The following is a 17,333-nucleotide window of genomic DNA, read 5'->3' on the forward strand; positions in this document are numbered from 1 at the left end:
TTACTGTTTCCGTCCGGGCGCTTGCCGCACTGCGCTCAGAGTCGTAAACATGGCGGAGCCCAGAGACTCAAAGGCTGTACCGGGAGGCAGCGCCCCCCGCCCAGCTAGCGCCCACAGCTGGGCCCCAGAGGATGCCTGGATGGGCAGCCACCCCAAGGTCAGCAAGTGCACGGAAAGCCGGTTCCCAGCTCGGGCGGATCCCCGGGTCGCGCTCCCCCTGGGGGCTTGGACACCCCCACCCCCAGCTGTGCAGGACCAGTTTGGGGCGAACTCCCGGAACGTGACCCCTGTGCAACTCGCAGCCGCAGACAGGGCAGGTTTTGTTTGTTTAAATAAGTTAAAGTTTGCCCCACTCCTTAACCTGCGGCGGGGTCTTCAGACCCGTGTCCAGAGCGTCCAGAAACCTGTCGCTGCCGCCCGGGGCCGCTCCGGCCCCTCCCCGGCGTGACCTCGTTTAACCCCCGCAGCTGCCCCGCGGGCGTGTGGCCCCCGGCCGAGCTCGGGAGAAACCATCACGATGCACATCTCGCTGCATCTTTGCGATGAGCCCTGAGTTTAGGCTGCTAGCCTTTTAATTTCACCCAAATGCACATTCCTGATTTTTCGAATCTTTGGAAAACGCTTGAATAGTTTTGGTGTTTTTATTTACCCAGGACAGAAGGAATCACACTGTGGGTGCTTTTTTTCTTCATGTGAAAGGGAGTTCCTTCAGTTGCTTCTGCTTGGCAAATTGCTGCCTTGGAATGTTTAGAAAAGTAAACGAATAGAGAATGAAGGTAGGGACAGAAAAGGCCTAGAACTTAAGTAGAAATTGCAGTTTTCTGCTGAAGAGCAGAATTTCATAGCTAGTCATCTAGAAAAAAGTCAAAAAAGAGCAACTTTTTAAGGTACAAGTATGAAAAGAGTTAACTTATATTCATCACTTTTGCTTGGTTTTATTCTCTATTCTTTTCCCCCTCAAAGTGAGAAAACCAAACAATAACACGAAGATATTTTTTCAGTGCCTTAAAAAAAAAAAAAAAACCATAACCTGGAGAAGCAGCAGAGTGGTTAGGAGTCAGAACTCAAAAGTCAGAATGAGATTGAATTTGGCTTCTGTCACCAGCTTTGTGATTTTGGGCAAGATACTATTTTAGTTCACCCACTTGTAAAATGGGTATAATACGATTACTTACGTCATAGGGTTGTTAACAGGATTAAGTCAGTTAATATTTTTGAAACATTAGACATACAGTGTGCGCTATGCATTTAACAGGTGAAGCACCAGTAACAGAAATTTAAAGTTCTAGATCAGTGGTCCTATTATTCAATTTTCATACTTGTAGATTATTTTCTTTTGAAGTTAACTTTTGTATAGACCCTGACCATCGCATTGGTCTTCCATTTTAATTTTTCTTTTTTGAAGAGGCTTATTGATTAAAAACAGAAATGACATTGGGTGTTTGATTTTCCAGTTATACATTTTATTATTCAATTTATAAGTTACTTGATCTTTCTATAAACATATCACATTTATTACCCTCAGACTTTCATTGTATTTTACTCATGTTTAGGAATCGTCAGTTTCTTGTAAGTAAAATTCAAACATATAGCTTATCTATCAAGACCTTGCTACATTCCCTGTTACCTTTTCTTTCTCTTTCTTTCTTCCTTCTTTCCTTCCTTCCTTCCTCCCTTTCCTTCCTTCCTTCTTTCTTTCTCTCCATTCCTTCTTTTCTCCTCCGTTTTTGAATAGAGACAAAGAGCAATTGGGGAGGGAGAGGAGAGAGAAACCTACAGCATTGTTTCACTACTTGTGAAGCTTCCTCCCTGCAAGTGGGGAAGGAGGGCATGAACCTAGGTCCTTGCAGCCCTGTAATGTGTATGCTCAACCAGGTGCATCAGCACCTGGCCCTCCACTACCATTCTTAAACACGTTGAGGATAACTGATAACACCCCAGTTTTCCTACACCAGTACACTTTGATAAAGCTAAATAGATAAATGACACAGGAAAGTGTGATTTCATATCTGACCTCATATGTACTAAGCTGTGCTTTAGCCTAGCTTATCTGCCTAACTACTGACATAGATGGAAAAGCTTAGGCTACTCCTGCATGGATAGCTCTAAAGAGTGTTCTCTTTATGCTAGTCAGCAAATATAGGAGCAACAGCTTGTTTGATTCTGTCTTTAAAACTCAACAACTACATAACCCCTGGGTCTAGAATGAGGAGGGGAAGCAAGCAGGAGTGGCATTTTAGCAGACTTTCTCCATATGTAAATAAGAGTCTAGGAAAATAGAACCTTCCTCTAACAAGTCCTAACAAAAATTGTGTTTAGGGGGCTGGATGGTAGTGTAGTGGGTTAAGCACACCTGGTGCAAAGCGCAAAGACCAGTATAAGGATCCCGGTTCAAGCCCCTAGCTCTCCACCTGCAGGGGAGTTGCTTCACCAGTGGTGAAGCAGGTCTGCAAGTGACTTTCTCTCCCCCTCTCTGTCTTCTCCTCCTCTCTCAATTTTTCTCTGTCCTATCTAGCAACAATAACAACAAGGGCAACAAAATGGAAAAATGGCCTCCAGGAGCAGTGGATTCATAGTGCAGGCACCAAGGCCCAGCCATAACCCTGGAGGCAAAAAAAAAAAAAAAAAAAATTCTATTTAAAAATGGTCTCTGCTCTAGCAGTCAATTCCTTTATATACCTTTGAGTACTATGGCTAATTACCTCCTTTTCATGATCACTCACACTGTTTTCCTACTTTCTCCATTTGCTCAAGTTGTATATGTACTTCAGGGCCCAACTTGTATTCCACCTCTGCTATGAAATATTCACCAGCCAAGCTACCTGAGTAGAGCTCCTTTGACATGCCGTGTCCTTGTTTTTGGTTTGTTTTTATTCTTCTCACCTGGTTTTACCATCTACTGTTGTGTTGCTTAACCGTTTGAAGTGTACATGTGTTTGCCCAACAAATGCAAACTTTTTAGAGAAAGGGGTTAGATTTCATATTGCCTTTTAACTCCCACTCTACCTATAAGAGAGTTCTATGTATTATGTATTTTTTAATCAACAGTTTTTAATTGAGTGAAAGAAGACATTAAGAGATTCTTCTCTATTTGACAACTATATTTTGATTTTCAGTATTTAGAAATGATGGAATTAGATATAGGAGATGCCACCCAAGTTTATATAGCATTCTTGGTTTACCTGGACCTCATGGAGAGTAAGTTCTTTGTTTCTATTGTTTTGTTACTGGGCTGGGGTGTGAGGAGAGATGGGGGGTGTTGGGGTGGGATATAGTATTGTGACATTCTCATAAACAGTTTTTCATGTATTTGTTAACTTGATTAATCTTGTAATTTATTTACTTTTTTTACATTGAGAATTATTGGATGGTGGAAAGTACTAGAGAAATAAAGAGGAAATAGCATTATGAATAATATTTACTCATTTGAGTGTTAGGTAATAATTTGTAATTTTTATCTTATTTTTTTGATAAATACACTTGTCCATTCAATGATGCCCTTTCAGGTAAAAGTTGGCATGAAGTCAACTGTGTGGGATTACCAGATCTGCAACTCATCTGTCTTGTTGGAACTGAGATTGAAGGAGAAGGGTTACAGACTGTGGTGCCTACACCCATCAGTGCTTCCCTTAGTCATAACAGGTAGGCGGGCAACTTTGGTCTTTGTCTAACAAGTTAATTCCTTTCCTGAACAAAACACTAGGAATCATTAGGCTAGAGGCAGTAGTATATGTTTAAAGGAATTTTGGTCCTAGTTATAGCCCCTGGCACCTCACCTGCAGAGGGGTCCCTTTACAGGTGGTGAAGCAGGTCTGCAAGTGTCTGCCTTTCTCTCCTCCTCTGTATCTTGTCCTTTTTCTTCCTCTTTTTCTCTCCTCCTCTGTATTTTCTCCTTTTCCCATGGAAAAAATGGGTTCCAGGAGCTGCGGATTCATAGTGTCACACCGAACCTCAGCTATAACCCTGGAGGCAAAAGAAAAAGGAAAAAAAAAAAAGGGAGTGGGGAAGATTTTGGATACAAGATGCATAGTTTCATTCTGGGTTATTTGAAGATTGCATTCTATAAGTGCTTAATAAGCATTTCATTAACACTTGCTGTGTGTTTAGTAGTTTTTCTGAGAAAGAATATATGATAGAAATAGTTTCTAAGTCAGGAGATAGCTTACCTAGTAGAGCATTCATTTTACCAAGTATGAAGACCCAGGTCCAAGCCCCAGTGCCACATGGAACACCATGGAAGAATTTGGGGAAGTTTCATTTGATGGTGGAACAGTGTGATGTTGTCTGTTCCTCTTTACCCATCTTCTCTTCTATCTTTCTGAAATAAAAAAATTGACCTGGGGAGAGTAGTAAGGCACTGGCACCACAAAAAATGAGAGAGGGATAGAGAAGAGAGAGAGAGAGAGATCTTTTTCCTTAAGGAATAGGAAATATTTGCATTCTTGGTAAGGTAGCAAGATCATTACACTTGAAGCAATAGGTATTATAAGATGTAGTATAATAGGTGATACAAATCTTATGTTCTACAAAGGACTTGGTAAAAAGCATGCTTGACATCATTATGAAGTCAATGAAAGTGTGTACAGTTCATAGGGCTTTAAAAAAAGTATGGGTGCAGAGAATTGGATTAGACATATTTTTCACTTCATGATATACTTTCCAAAGCAACCACTGCAAATAAAATGAGACTCATGACAATAACTTTTTAAAATTTCTTTACTGGCAAATTAATGGTTTATAATTGACAGTAAAATATAGTAGTTTGTACATGCATAACATTTCTCAGTTTTCCACATAAACATAACATTTTTCTACCCCCATGAGGACCTCTTCTGCCATCATGCTCCAGGACCTGAACCTTCCCCCACCAACCAAGAAGCTTTTGCTTTCACAGTTGGTGCAGTACACTAACTCTAGTCCATGCCACTGCCCAGCCCATATGTAGTTTTTTATTTTTATTTTATTTATTTTTCTTTCTTTTACTCAGCAGGGCACAACTCAGCCCTAGCTCATGGTGGTGCTAAGGATTGAACCTAGTACCTTGGGGCCTCAGTCATGACAGTCCTTTGGCAAAACTATTATGCTGTCTCCACAGCTCTCCATGTGATCTTTCTCATACTAAAATGCTTTAGTGACAGTGTTGTAGATATACATAATTATTTTTCAATACTAGGTATAATAAAAATAGAAATACTATAAGCTGTCTAGAAGCAGTATAGAAGCATACTTCTGTTTGCAGATGATAAATATATAGATTATTCTTTATCTCAGTATTTTATCAGTATTTAGAAAGGTTGGAATAAGATATAGGACATGCCACCCAAGTTTATATAGCATTCGTGGTTTACCTGGACCTCATGGAGAGTAAACTCTTTGTTTCTATTGTTTTGTTACTGGGCTAGAGGTGGGGAGAGATAGGGGTATACATCATATATTGAGCACTTGTGATGGTTTGGACTTAGGGAACAAAACATCATAGACCCTGCCCTCAAGTTGAGAGCTGAGAGAGATATTTAGGTCCAGTGTGAGGAATGTAATGAACACATTGTGTACGGGGTTCTGAGGAGGGAGGAAGTCTAACCTTGGCTGCTGTAGTAGGAGGAGAAGGAGTCTCAGACAGCTTCCTACAGGACAAATGCCTTCCTTCCTACAGGAGGCACTCCATATGGAATGGAGGTGGAGAGGATGCTCCCAGCAACAGGAATAACATGAACAATGTGCTGAAGGCTGAGAGAAGCTGGAAATTATAGATAGTTCACTATGACACGATGTTAGTAATGGTGGAGACAGTGCCTAGCTGCAACTGAGAAAGCACTGGAATGGAGAGGGAAAGAGAGAGACAGGAAAAAAAAAACAAAAAACCATGAAGAATGTAATCTCCCTCCTGGAAAACTGAAGATTGGATTAGGAGCAATCCGTTCAATGACCATTCTTTTACCTGAAGCCTGAAATTTAATACCTACCAAAGTGATTTCTTTCATTTGGCTTCCCCCCACACACACACATCAGGATATGTGTTCTCATTGTACCTCTGCTGGGAATCTGTTTCGGATGAAATCCCCACTTCTGGCAACTTCTTTCCACTCACACAACATTAAAAAAAAAAAAGGAAAAAAAGCAACTTGCAATTGCTTTTAATAGAATGCTTTCCTACTGGAGTGAATAGCTAGACAAGCGCTTAAATGTTCAGTAAACCACCTTGGAATTTTAGCTGTCTTACATTTTTTACTAAGAAGTCATTGGCATGATTCTTGAGGAGAGAGATTTGTTCTCTTTGGGAACTTTTCTTCAGGATTAAGTAAGTGAATGAATAAACATCCGTAAGCACCCTGAACCCCACTTTAGTTTTGCATTGTGCTCAGAGTTACAGTGTGCTCTGTCAATTCCTGCATATCATAAAGAGGCAGATCAAGGAGTTAGTGTCTTCAGTTTGAAACTATGTCATCTACAGTTTGACCACAGTGAAGAGAATAGCAGAGGGAATGCTTTCTGTGGTTTGATGTTAGAATTGCATTTAGCCCGTTATCCACTCCAATTCAACAGTACTTGAAGGTAAGGGTAATTTCTTCAACTTTCTTGTCTTCTGTGGAAATCTCTCCATATTCCTTAGTCTCTAGCATAGTATCATAGAAAAATGAATGCAGCGGCTTATGGAAGGGATTTCGGTAGTTGGGGTGGAAGGACAGTGTTACCTTTACTACAGATTAGTGTCACTTAAATTTTTTTTTAATTATCGTTATTTATTTATTGGATAGAGACAGCCAGAAATTGAGAGGAGGAGGACATCTAGAAAGGGAGAAAGAGAGAAACTTACAGACCTGCTTTACCACTCGCAAAGCTTCCCCCTGCAGGTGAGGACCAGGGGCTCGAACCCGGGTCCTTGTGCACCGTAGCACGTGCGCTCAACCAGGTATGCCACCACCCAGCCCCTAGTATCACTTTTATCTGCCTCAGGCTTCTTCCCTTTTCTTTTAAATTTAATTAATTAATTAAGTAATTAATTAATTAATTTTTTAGAGAGAATTAAGAGGGAATGAGGAGCTGCAGAGAGAAAGAGAGACACCTGCAGTGTTGCTTCACTACTGCAGCTGGGGACTGGGGATTTGAACCCCAGTCCTTGAGCATGGTAACATCTGTGGCTCAACTGGGTTGCACCACTGTCTAGTCCCTCAGGCTTATTTTCAAGTTAGCGTTACTAAACTTGGGACTACTCTGTTTTCAGTGTAGTGATTTCCTCACTGGACAGTTATGAGAAAGAACTGTTAAAACATCAAATTCTGTGACTGTTGACCAGCAACTGTTAGCATTACTGACTGACATGGCTATTCCTTTAGCCCCCTAAATGAATTTTTCCCTGAAGATGTAATGAATTCAGTTTCCTCATGCTCTTTTTATTAAACCCGGGCTATATTTTTTACATGTGGATTTTCTGTCAAATATGAATTATAAGGACCTTATTATCTAAATTATGGTTTTTAATTTTTTTTTTTATAAGCTAAAGACAGGCAGAAAGAGAGAAAGAGGGAGAGGGAAAGGGCAGCCTTTCAAGAGCACTCACAGTAGTAAAGCTTCACTCAGTGTGGCTAGATTGAAACCAGGGTTACACATGGAAAGCAGCATACTGTTTAAGTGATCTCTTTCACTGACACTATTTAAATTATTATTTTAGATTGTGTACTGATATATCTCTATAATAGTTTCCCCCAAAAAGCCCCCTGAAAATTAAAAAAAATATGCATATAAGGAAACTATGTTCTGTGGTTTCTAAGTTCAGATTTCATATCAGAAATATGTTAGAAGTTAAGGGAGAGTATTCTAGTGATGCTTTATTGTTTTCCATATCTATTACAGTAATGTATTACTTTAAAACTCAAACTCCGAGACTTTTATTGTTATTAATAGACTGAGAAGGTATAGCCAATTGACTTAGTGGCAAAGTAGATATCTTGAGGAGTTCATCAGTATAAAGAAAAACAAGCAATAAAGGCCTCAAATGGGGGTGTCAGGCAGTAGTGCAGCAGGTTGAGCGCACGCGGTGCTAAGTGCAAGGACTGGCATAAGGATCCCAGTTCAAGCCTCTGGCTCCCCACCTGCAGGGGAGTCGCTTCACAGGTGGTATAGCAGGCCTGCAGGTGTCTGTCTTTCTCTCCCCATCTCTGTCTTCCCCTCCTCTCTCCATTTCTCTCTGTCCCATCCAATAACAGCGACATCAACAACAACAATAATAAAAATAACCACAACAATGATAAAAAAATAACAAGGGCAACAAAAAAGGGGGAAAAATAACAAGAGCAACAAAAAAGGGGGAAAAATTAAAAAGCCTTTAGGAGCAGTGGATTCATGGTGCAGGCACCAATAACTCTGGAGGCCAAAAAAAAAAAAAAAGGTCTCAAATGGGTGGAAGGGTGATGGCATTAATTTTAAATGTATAGTACAAATAGATTCAGATTCTGAAGTAGAATCTTTTTAAAATTTCTCAGTTTTGCCTTGAATCACAGAGGCAGATAAACTATTTTATCCTTTTACTGAAAAGATTCTTTGGTAATTTTCCTCCCCACACCACCAAGTAGGATAAACAGAGCTCCATTTCACTTTTTTTTTTTTTGACAGTGATTCCCTGAACTTTGAAGACAAAACCTTCTTTACAACTCTGAGCTGACTTTCAGATGTCAGACTTTCCCACAGGAGTGTTTTGAATCAGTCTGAAATGTTTTGCTGTTTATATCAAAGAGTTCTGAAAACAAATCTGAATAAGATGGAAATTTCTATCCTAAATTTCAGCATATTTCCCCATACAGATTTCATTGGGGGGAAATGTAGATGCATACACATTTGTTGTGATTTAGATAGTATCTTGCCTTGGGAAATAAAACTATCTGAAAGTTATTTTTGAGAGGTGTTTTTTTCCTTCTTCTATCTATGGCCCATCTTCATAAAAACTATCTGAAAGTAATCACAATAGGTGTTTCCCCCCTTTTCTAAATTTTTTATATTTATTTATTTTCCCTTTTGTTGCCCTTTTTTTTATTTCTTAAGAATCAGAAAAACACAACTGGTTCTTTTATTTTATTTTTGTATTATTCACTTTATTTTTCAAAAATTTTAAATAGAGAAAGAGATCGTAGTACTGGAGCTTCCTTTCAATGCAGAGGTGGGGGGGGGGCAGGCTTAAACCTGGCACACACAGGTGGCATAGCAGCACACTATGTAAGTGAGCTATTTCGCCAGCGCTGAGTTTTTTTAAATTTTTATTTCTAAAATGGAAATATTAACAAGACAATAGGATAAGAGGGCTACATTTCCACACAATGCCCACCCCCAGAGCTCCATATCCAATCCCTTCCCCTGATAGCTTCCCTATTCTTTATCCCTCTGGGAGTATGGACCCAGGATCATAGTAGGGTGCAGAAGCTGGAAGGTCTGGCTTCTGTAATTGCTTCTCTAATGAACATAGGTGTTGACAGGTCAATCCATACTCACGGCCTGTCTCTCTCTTTCCCTAGTAGGGCATGGATATGGGAAGGTGGGGCTCCAAGACACATGGTGGGGTCATCTGCCCAGGGCAGTCAGGTTGGCATCATGGTAGCATCTGGAACCTGGTGGCTAAAAAGGAGTTAAGATATAAAGCAGATCAAATTGTGGACTAATCATGAACCTAAGGGCAAGAATATTTCAGATGAAGATTTGGGATCTCCATCTTTTTTTTTTTTTGGAAAAAGCTAGTAGGGCTATTTTAGGTATATTTTAAGGGCCCTATGGCTTTACTACTCTTTGCCTAAGCCTGACATCTAATATGCAGGTGGACCCAGGTTATTGTCTGGGGAGATGTTGTCATAGTTGGAAAAAGGACTAGGAAGCTGGACCAGGGAAGAGAGTAGCTCCCAAAAATGGGGAAAGTATATAAATATTGTTAAATGTAAACCCCACCGATTTGATCTGGGGTCCATATTCAGCACAGGAGCCTGTGTAACCTCTGCATCCTTGTAGGTCTGAGCTTGCATTCTGCAGTCATGGCCAGGAACATTCCAGACTGCACTAATTTTAGGACTCATCTTCCTCGGGTAGTAGGTAGAGTATGTTGTACAACGTCCCTTCAGAGAATGGAACAGTCCCTGTTCCATTGTTGATCCACATTAAGGGCAGAGTCCTATAGGGGCCCACAGAGGAGTCCATTATATTGTTCCTTATGGAGATAACCAGTGACAGTGCGAGAGGGATCTGTTAGAGATCTAGGTCCATCATGTCTGTGTGGGAATCACAGGACTTCTTGACAGTGCCCTGACTCCCTGACAGTGCCCTCACAGGACACCAGGTAATGAGGTGGCCTGGCAGTGACTAAAGAGTCATTATTAAAGTATACCAGTCTCTTGCCCATATCCAGCTTTTGTAGTCCTTACTTTGTCTGACAAGGTTAGCTTTGGAGTGATTGAGGTAGGTGAGGGTATCTAGGTCTAAGCAGAAACTGTTTTATTACGTACTTTAAGGTATCTTTTTAGGTCTTTCCACTTGCTTGCTTCATTTATTGACTCACTGCAAAAACTGCTGTGTACTTTTGCTTTAAGGTATATACTTTCCCCTAACTTATGGATAGATGTACATATGCCCTATCTCATGGGCCCTGGTCTATATCTAAGTTTTGAGGTTTTGTTAAGAATTGCTCCACCCGAAATGAAATTCAGGAGTCCTATGAGCTAGGAAAGATCTCACCAGAGTAATGAAGCTGAAGGGTTGACATTCCATGTCTTAAGTCTCTGGACACAGTCTAAAGTGAAGCATGCTGAGGTGGTACTCATTGCACTGAGTAGGCTGGTGTCAGCAGATGCAGTATCAGTTGGTATGACTTGAGAGAAGCATGCAGGAAAGTGAGCCCCACCCTAGAGGTTCCAGGACTGGGAGATGTTATGTGCTTTATAGAGAAAGGGGAGGATTCCTGCTGTCTTATTGTTTAAGAAAGCAATAGTTTCTCACCTACTTCCTATTACAGTTCTCTCACTCACTCCAAAGCTAACCTTATCATAGCAAGGACTGCAAACGCTGAATAAGGGCAAGAGACTGGCATACTTTAATGATGACTCTTTAGTCACTATCAGGCCACCCACCAGCTGGGGCCCTAGTTGGGGAGTCCTGAGATTCCCAAACAGACATGATGGGCCTAGACCTCAAGTAAATTCCTCTCCATTGTTACTGGTCATCTCTATCAGGAACAACAAAATAGACTCCTTTGTGGGCCCCCATAGGACCTTGCCCTTAACTTGGGTCAACAACAGTAGAGAATGTTCCATCCTCCAAAGGGAGGTTGGACAACATACTCTATGCTACATCTGAGGAAGCTGGGTTGATATTGGGGCAGCTTGGAATGTTCCTACTCATGACCACAGAATGTGAGCTCAGATCTACAGGGATGCATAGGTCACATAGACTCCTAAGCTGAATATGGGCCCCAGACCAAATCAAATAGATGGGGCTTACAGTCAACAATATTTATACACCTTTCCCATATTGAGGAGCTACTCTCTTCCCTGATCCAGCTTTCTGTTCCTTTTCCAGCCATGACATCATCTCCCCAGACAATAACTTGGATCCACTTGCATATCAGATTTTAGGCTCGGGAAAAAACAAACAAACAACAAACTAGTATAGCTACAGACCCTTTGGAATATAACTAAAATATGCCTACTAGCTATCTACAAAATGGAGGATCCCCCCCAACTCTTCATCTGTACTATTCCAGCCTTTCGGTTCATGATTGTTTAACAATTTGTTTGGCTTTGTATGTTAACTCTCTTTTTAGCCACCAGGCTCCAGATGCTTAGCATAATGTCAACCAGACTTCCCTGGACAGATGACTCCACCAATGTGTCCTGGAGCTCTGATTCCCCAGAGCCCCACCACTAGGGAAAGAGAGAGGCAGACTGGGAGTATTGATCGACCTGTCAACACCCATGTTCAGCGGGGAAGCAATTGTAGAAGCCAGACCTTCCACCTTCTGCATCCCACAATGACCTTGGGTCCATACTTCCAGAGAAAAGGAAAGCTATCAGGGGAGAGAATGGGATACGGAGATATGGTGGTGGGAATTGTGTGGAGTTGTACTCCTCTTATCCTATGAATTTGTCAGTATTTCCTTTTTATAAATAAACAATAAAAAATTTTAAAAATTAAAAAAGAAGGCAATAATTAGTTATTGCTATAACCAAATTATGTGGCAATTGGGTTGACTTTGAAAATCCCATTGTTAGGATTTGTTATATCATACAAGACCTCATCATAATTTATGTCCTTTTATGCTATTTATATATAGCTATATCTTATAAAGTAATCCCACCAGTTGCTTCTGTTCTCCCTGGTCTAAGCATTTAGGATATTTAGTATTTCAAAGAATAATTCATTATTAGAAATGAATTAACAATTTGAACCCAATTTAAAATTCAATCTGATTACCAATTTGAAGTCCTAAGTGCTTAGATTGAAGGAATATATACTCAGCCTATGGTCTGTGCATCAAAAACTTTGAGACATTCCCCTCTCATATTAATTAAATAGTTATTTTTGAGACTATAAGTTAATAGGAGTGCATATTAACAACGTTCCCACCACCAAAGGTCTGTGTCATCTCCCCCCATCCCCCCAGGCTGAACATCTACGCTCACCGTCCACCCAGAGATTTTTACTTTGGTGCCCTACTCTAAACTCAGTCAGATTCTGCTTTGAGTTTCCCTTTTTGTTCTTCTTTCTCAACTTCTGTTTATGAGTGGGATCATCCCATACTCATCTTGGTCTTTCTGACTTAGCTCACAACGTAATTCCTTCTAGCTCTATCCAAGATGGGTCAGAGAAGATGGGTTCATTGTTTTTAAATTTTAAATTTTTATTTTATTTATTTATTCCCTTTTGTTGCCCTTGTTGTTTTATTGTTGTAGTTATTATTGATGTCGTTGTTGTGGGATAGGACAGAGAGAAATGGAGAGAGGAGGGGAAGACAGAGAGAGGGAGAGAAAGACAGACACCTGCAGACCTGCTTCACCGCCTGTGAAGGGACCTGCCTGCAGGTGGGGAGCTGGGGGCTCGAACCAGGATCCTGACGCCGGTCCTTGAGCTTAACGCCACCTGCGATTAACACGCTGCGCTACAGCCCGACTCCCGGGTTCATTGTTTTTAATAGCTGCATAGACAACTGGTTATTTTCTATTTGCCTTTGTAAAAAAGTCCTTCTGGGGGTTCTATTTTACTGAATTATTGACTATAGACTTTATTGAATCAGTAATAAGGTTTGGTTGTTGTTATTTACTTGTGATAAACATAAGACTCAGTAGATTATTTTCTTGGCAAGCAAAGTGAAATATATTTTTTTTAATGTATTTTACTTGCTTTATTTTAATGAGAGAGTGATACAGAGAGCAAGAGGGAGAGAGAAGAAGAGGGAGAGAAAGAGAGGCAAAAGCACTGCTCAGCTTTGGCTTACGGTGGTATAGAGGTATTGAACCCAGGATTTGGAACTTCAGGCATGAGAGGGATTTTTTTGCATAACCATTATGATATCTCCCCTTCCCTACAAAGTGAAATCTTCTATAACATAAATTGTTTGATATATAATTTTACAAAAAATTCTTAGTTTTTATTAAAAATCAGAATACATACTTAGTATCCATATTTAGGTTTATGAATTTTGATACTTGGATAAACCCACCAGAAACAATTATGTACAGAAAGATGACCATCACAGCTTATCTTTCATAGTGCCTGCATCATGCCAGCCCTCCCAAACCTGAAAGAACTTCACAGCAATAAGGAAATGCCAAGTAAATTATGAGTTAATAGAATGGTATGTAGGGTCCAAAAGGCAGCTCACCCAGTAGAATATGTCCTTTACCATGTGCAAAGACCTAGGTTGGAGTTTTCTTCACCATATGGGAACACGATGCATGAGCGGTAGAGAGGTGCTGTGGTATCTCTCCTTCTCTGTCTGTCTGTCTGTCTGTCTCTGTGTGTGTGTGTGTGTGTGTGTGTGTGTGTGTGTGTGTGTGTGTGTGTGTATGTGTATGAAAGGAAAATTAGAGTTTGCCAGGAACAAGGGAAAGAGGGACGGGGGGGATGTTATGTAATCATTTTTCAAGAGTAATTATTAGCACCATTTGAAACATGGAGGAAAGGTTTCCTATAGCACACTAAAAAAGAAACCTGGATGCCAGATTGTTCCACTGTAAAACATCAACTTGGCAAATGAACATCTATAATCTGTGGTCAGTTTGGATGCAGAAAACACTGTTTAGTGAATTCTTAGATATATTATAGTTTGGTTTTTCTCAGGTAAGTTAATCAAGAGTACAGGAGAGAGAGAGAGAAAAAGGTCAGTGTGATTTGCAGAATTTTTTAAATCAGAAGACCACTTTATAGGTTTTTGCCTAAACCTTCCAACATATACTTAACTGGGTTAGGAATTTAATCTAATTGCCTGCTACTTCCTTGAGATATGACCAGATCTAATCTTACTAACCAAGTAACTACAAATCCTAAACATGTACTGACTTTGTTTTCAGGATACGGGAGATCTTAAAGGCATCTCGAAAGCTGCAAGGTGATCCAGACTTGCCGATGTCTTTCACTTTGGCCATAGTGGAGTCTGACTCCACTATAGTCTATTATAAACTCACCGATGGCTTTATGCTGCCAGACCCACAGGTCAGTTTCAAGGCAGTTGACAGTGACTAGTGAAGAAAGAGGAAAGTTATGACCAGATTTCAAGTGCAGATCAAGCCATATGTAGAACTGTTGCATCTTTGCTATCTGAAAATTCAAGAAAAATAGCAAACTTTGATTTTCACACTTCAGAAATAATCATATTTTGTTCCAAATAACAATTTACTAGGTCTTTTCACAAAAATAATTGACTTCCTGACTGCAGAATTCTGTAGTTTTCTAGATTTCTTCATGAAATCGTCAAGCATTTATTTGGTGAGTAAGTAGCTGAGGCAGAATGTAAAGACTAATAATAGTTCTAATCAAAAGAACACTTTTTAAAATTGGAAATGTTAAGTTGGTTGATATTTTGACAGGAACGTTTTAATAAAATAAGTGTATTATAGCTGACATTTTCATGTACTTTGTTGGCATTATTGGAATAATTACATTAAAATAACATTCCAGTTTTACTTTTAAATGATACTCTTTTGGGGAGGAGGATTCATTCTGACTTTTTTTTTCTATGTTACAGAATATTTCTCTGAGAAGATGACATCCATGCTTCACAACGCTTACTTTATTCACATGAGATTGGAGTTGAGCGAGCCCTAGTAGTCAGCTTCATCTTCTATCTTAGAAATAGGCAGGGTTGGTTTTCTTTCTAAAGAATAAAACTTTCCCAGATAGAAGAAATTTTTGTTGTTACTGTTAAAAGTATAGGGTAGTCCCTCTAGAACTTTCTTCTCTGGATTCAGTTTAATTACAGTTGTGTATATGGCAGTGCCCAAGGATGTGTTCAGAGGGGTAGAATGTGTATTTCTTCTGACGTCCTGTCCCACACTGTTTATGCTTCCTGATCCACTCTGCTGCCACTCGCTTGGTCCAGATTGAGGCTACCACTTTGTTCCCTGTTCCTTTTAGCCTAGGCGCCTTTTAGCTCCTGAAATCATCCTGCCTTGACAGTTCCTGGACATCTTGACTCCGGTCAGCTTCTTCCCTCCCAGTAGGAAATAGAAACTTTGCATTGGTCTTCATGTTGTAATTACAGTTACTTCCCTCTGTGGTTGATTTCAGATCAGAATTAAAATTATACTTAACCAGAGTGTACTCTAACTTACTCTGATGAAAAGGGACCAGCAATTTACTCCCTGTAAGAATTCTGGTCCTCCTGTTCTACCCCTATTGCTAGCACTCTTACTCTACCACAGTAGAGTATTCCAAGAGTGATAATAGGGGTGGTGTCAGCCTATTATCATCATTATTGGGCTGGTGAGACAGCATAATGGTTATGCAAAATACACATGCCTAAGGCACTGAGGTCCCAGGTTCAATCCTTAGTACCACCAGTAAGCCAGAGCTGAGCAATGCTTTGGTGTCTCTCTCTCTCTCTCCTTCTTCCTTTCCTTGCTCTCCAAGTTTCTCTCAATAAACTAAATAAAATATTTAATAAAAAGAATGTCTTTATTAAGTAGATCATTTATTCTACTTTTGTTACCATCTCCCAATTAAGTTGGCTAAAATTTAGAAATTATATGCATATATAATAAGGCAGAGGTCATCAGACTTATTTTATAAAGAGCCAGACAGTAACTATCTTAGTCTCTAAGGCCAAGTAGTCTCTGTCAAAACTTCTCAGCTATTTGTAGCACAAAAATAGCCATTGGTCATATGTGAATGAATGGGTATTGTCGGGTTTCAGTAAAACTATTTACAAACACAAAACATAATTTACCAACCCCTCTGGCCTAGAGAAATTTTATATATAATATCCAATGAGTGGTTCATGATAGACTTATGAAAATTTAGTAAGGAGTATATACAAACAACAAGATCTATCTTAAAGAGCAAGATATGGAAGTGTATGATGGGTATGATTATCACTGTAAATAGCACACAAAATAAACCACTGACTACATTGGTATAATAAGAAAGTAAATGATTGCCTGTCTTCAGTGTCTCTATTTTTCTTTATTTGTACTACTTTTGTAATAAAGTGTTTTAAAATTTAAAGTGCCTTGAAACCTGTGCTTGGGGACTGTTTTTGCATTGTGATATCAAGATTTGACATTTAGTATCTCGAAGGTGAGCCCCTTATAAAGCTGAGTCAAAGTGTTAGCTGTGTCTGCCTTCTTATCCAAGCCTTGCTACAGGAGGGTTCACATCCTAGTTTCTGTGTTTATTAGCTACTTCCAGTTCTCCTTTGGCCTGGTAGACTGAGCCTTCCTTTCCTATTGAGCTGTTGGCAAGAGGCTGTCTTCAACTTTTTGTTACTTTCAAAAAACCAACAAGGGAGATAGTTTCAGCAAGATGGACTCATGTCATGTAACCAAGGACATATTACCTGTTTACCGTATTCTTTTGGTTAGAATCATGGCCATTATGGGTCCTGAAATTAGTGCAGCTGGAATGTTCCTAGCTGTGACCACAGAAGGTGAGCTCAGACCTATAGGGATGGAGAGGTCACATACGCTCCTATGCTGAATATGGGTCCCAGATCACATTGATGGGGTTTACATTTAACAATATTTATATACTTTCCCCAAGTTAACAATATATTTTTTAAAAATAATTTATTTCTTTATTGGGGAATTAATGCTTTACATTCAACAGTAAATACAATAGTTTGTACATGCATAACATTCCCCAGATTCCCA

At 39.8% G+C, this 17,333-nt stretch overlaps 1 protein-coding gene across 1 annotated transcript; it reads left to right on the forward strand.

Moving 5' to 3' along the window:
* TSEN15 (tRNA splicing endonuclease subunit 15) lies at nt 1-16,700 on the forward strand. Its single transcript, XM_007523829.3, has 5 exons — nt 1-157; nt 3,117-3,198; nt 3,507-3,642; nt 14,538-14,679; nt 15,212-16,700. Exons 1-5 carry the CDS (start codon nt 50-52, stop codon nt 15,230-15,232), a joined length of 489 nt encoding a protein of 162 aa, XP_007523891.3. The 5' UTR covers nt 1-49; the 3' UTR covers nt 15,233-16,700.
* Nucleotides 16,701-17,333: the final 633 nt, after the last annotated feature.

Source organism: Erinaceus europaeus, chromosome 9, assembly GCF_950295315.1.
Source record: "Erinaceus europaeus chromosome 9, mEriEur2.1, whole genome shotgun sequence".
In the NCBI taxonomy this organism is placed as follows: Eukaryota; Metazoa; Chordata; class Mammalia; order Eulipotyphla; family Erinaceidae; genus Erinaceus; species Erinaceus europaeus.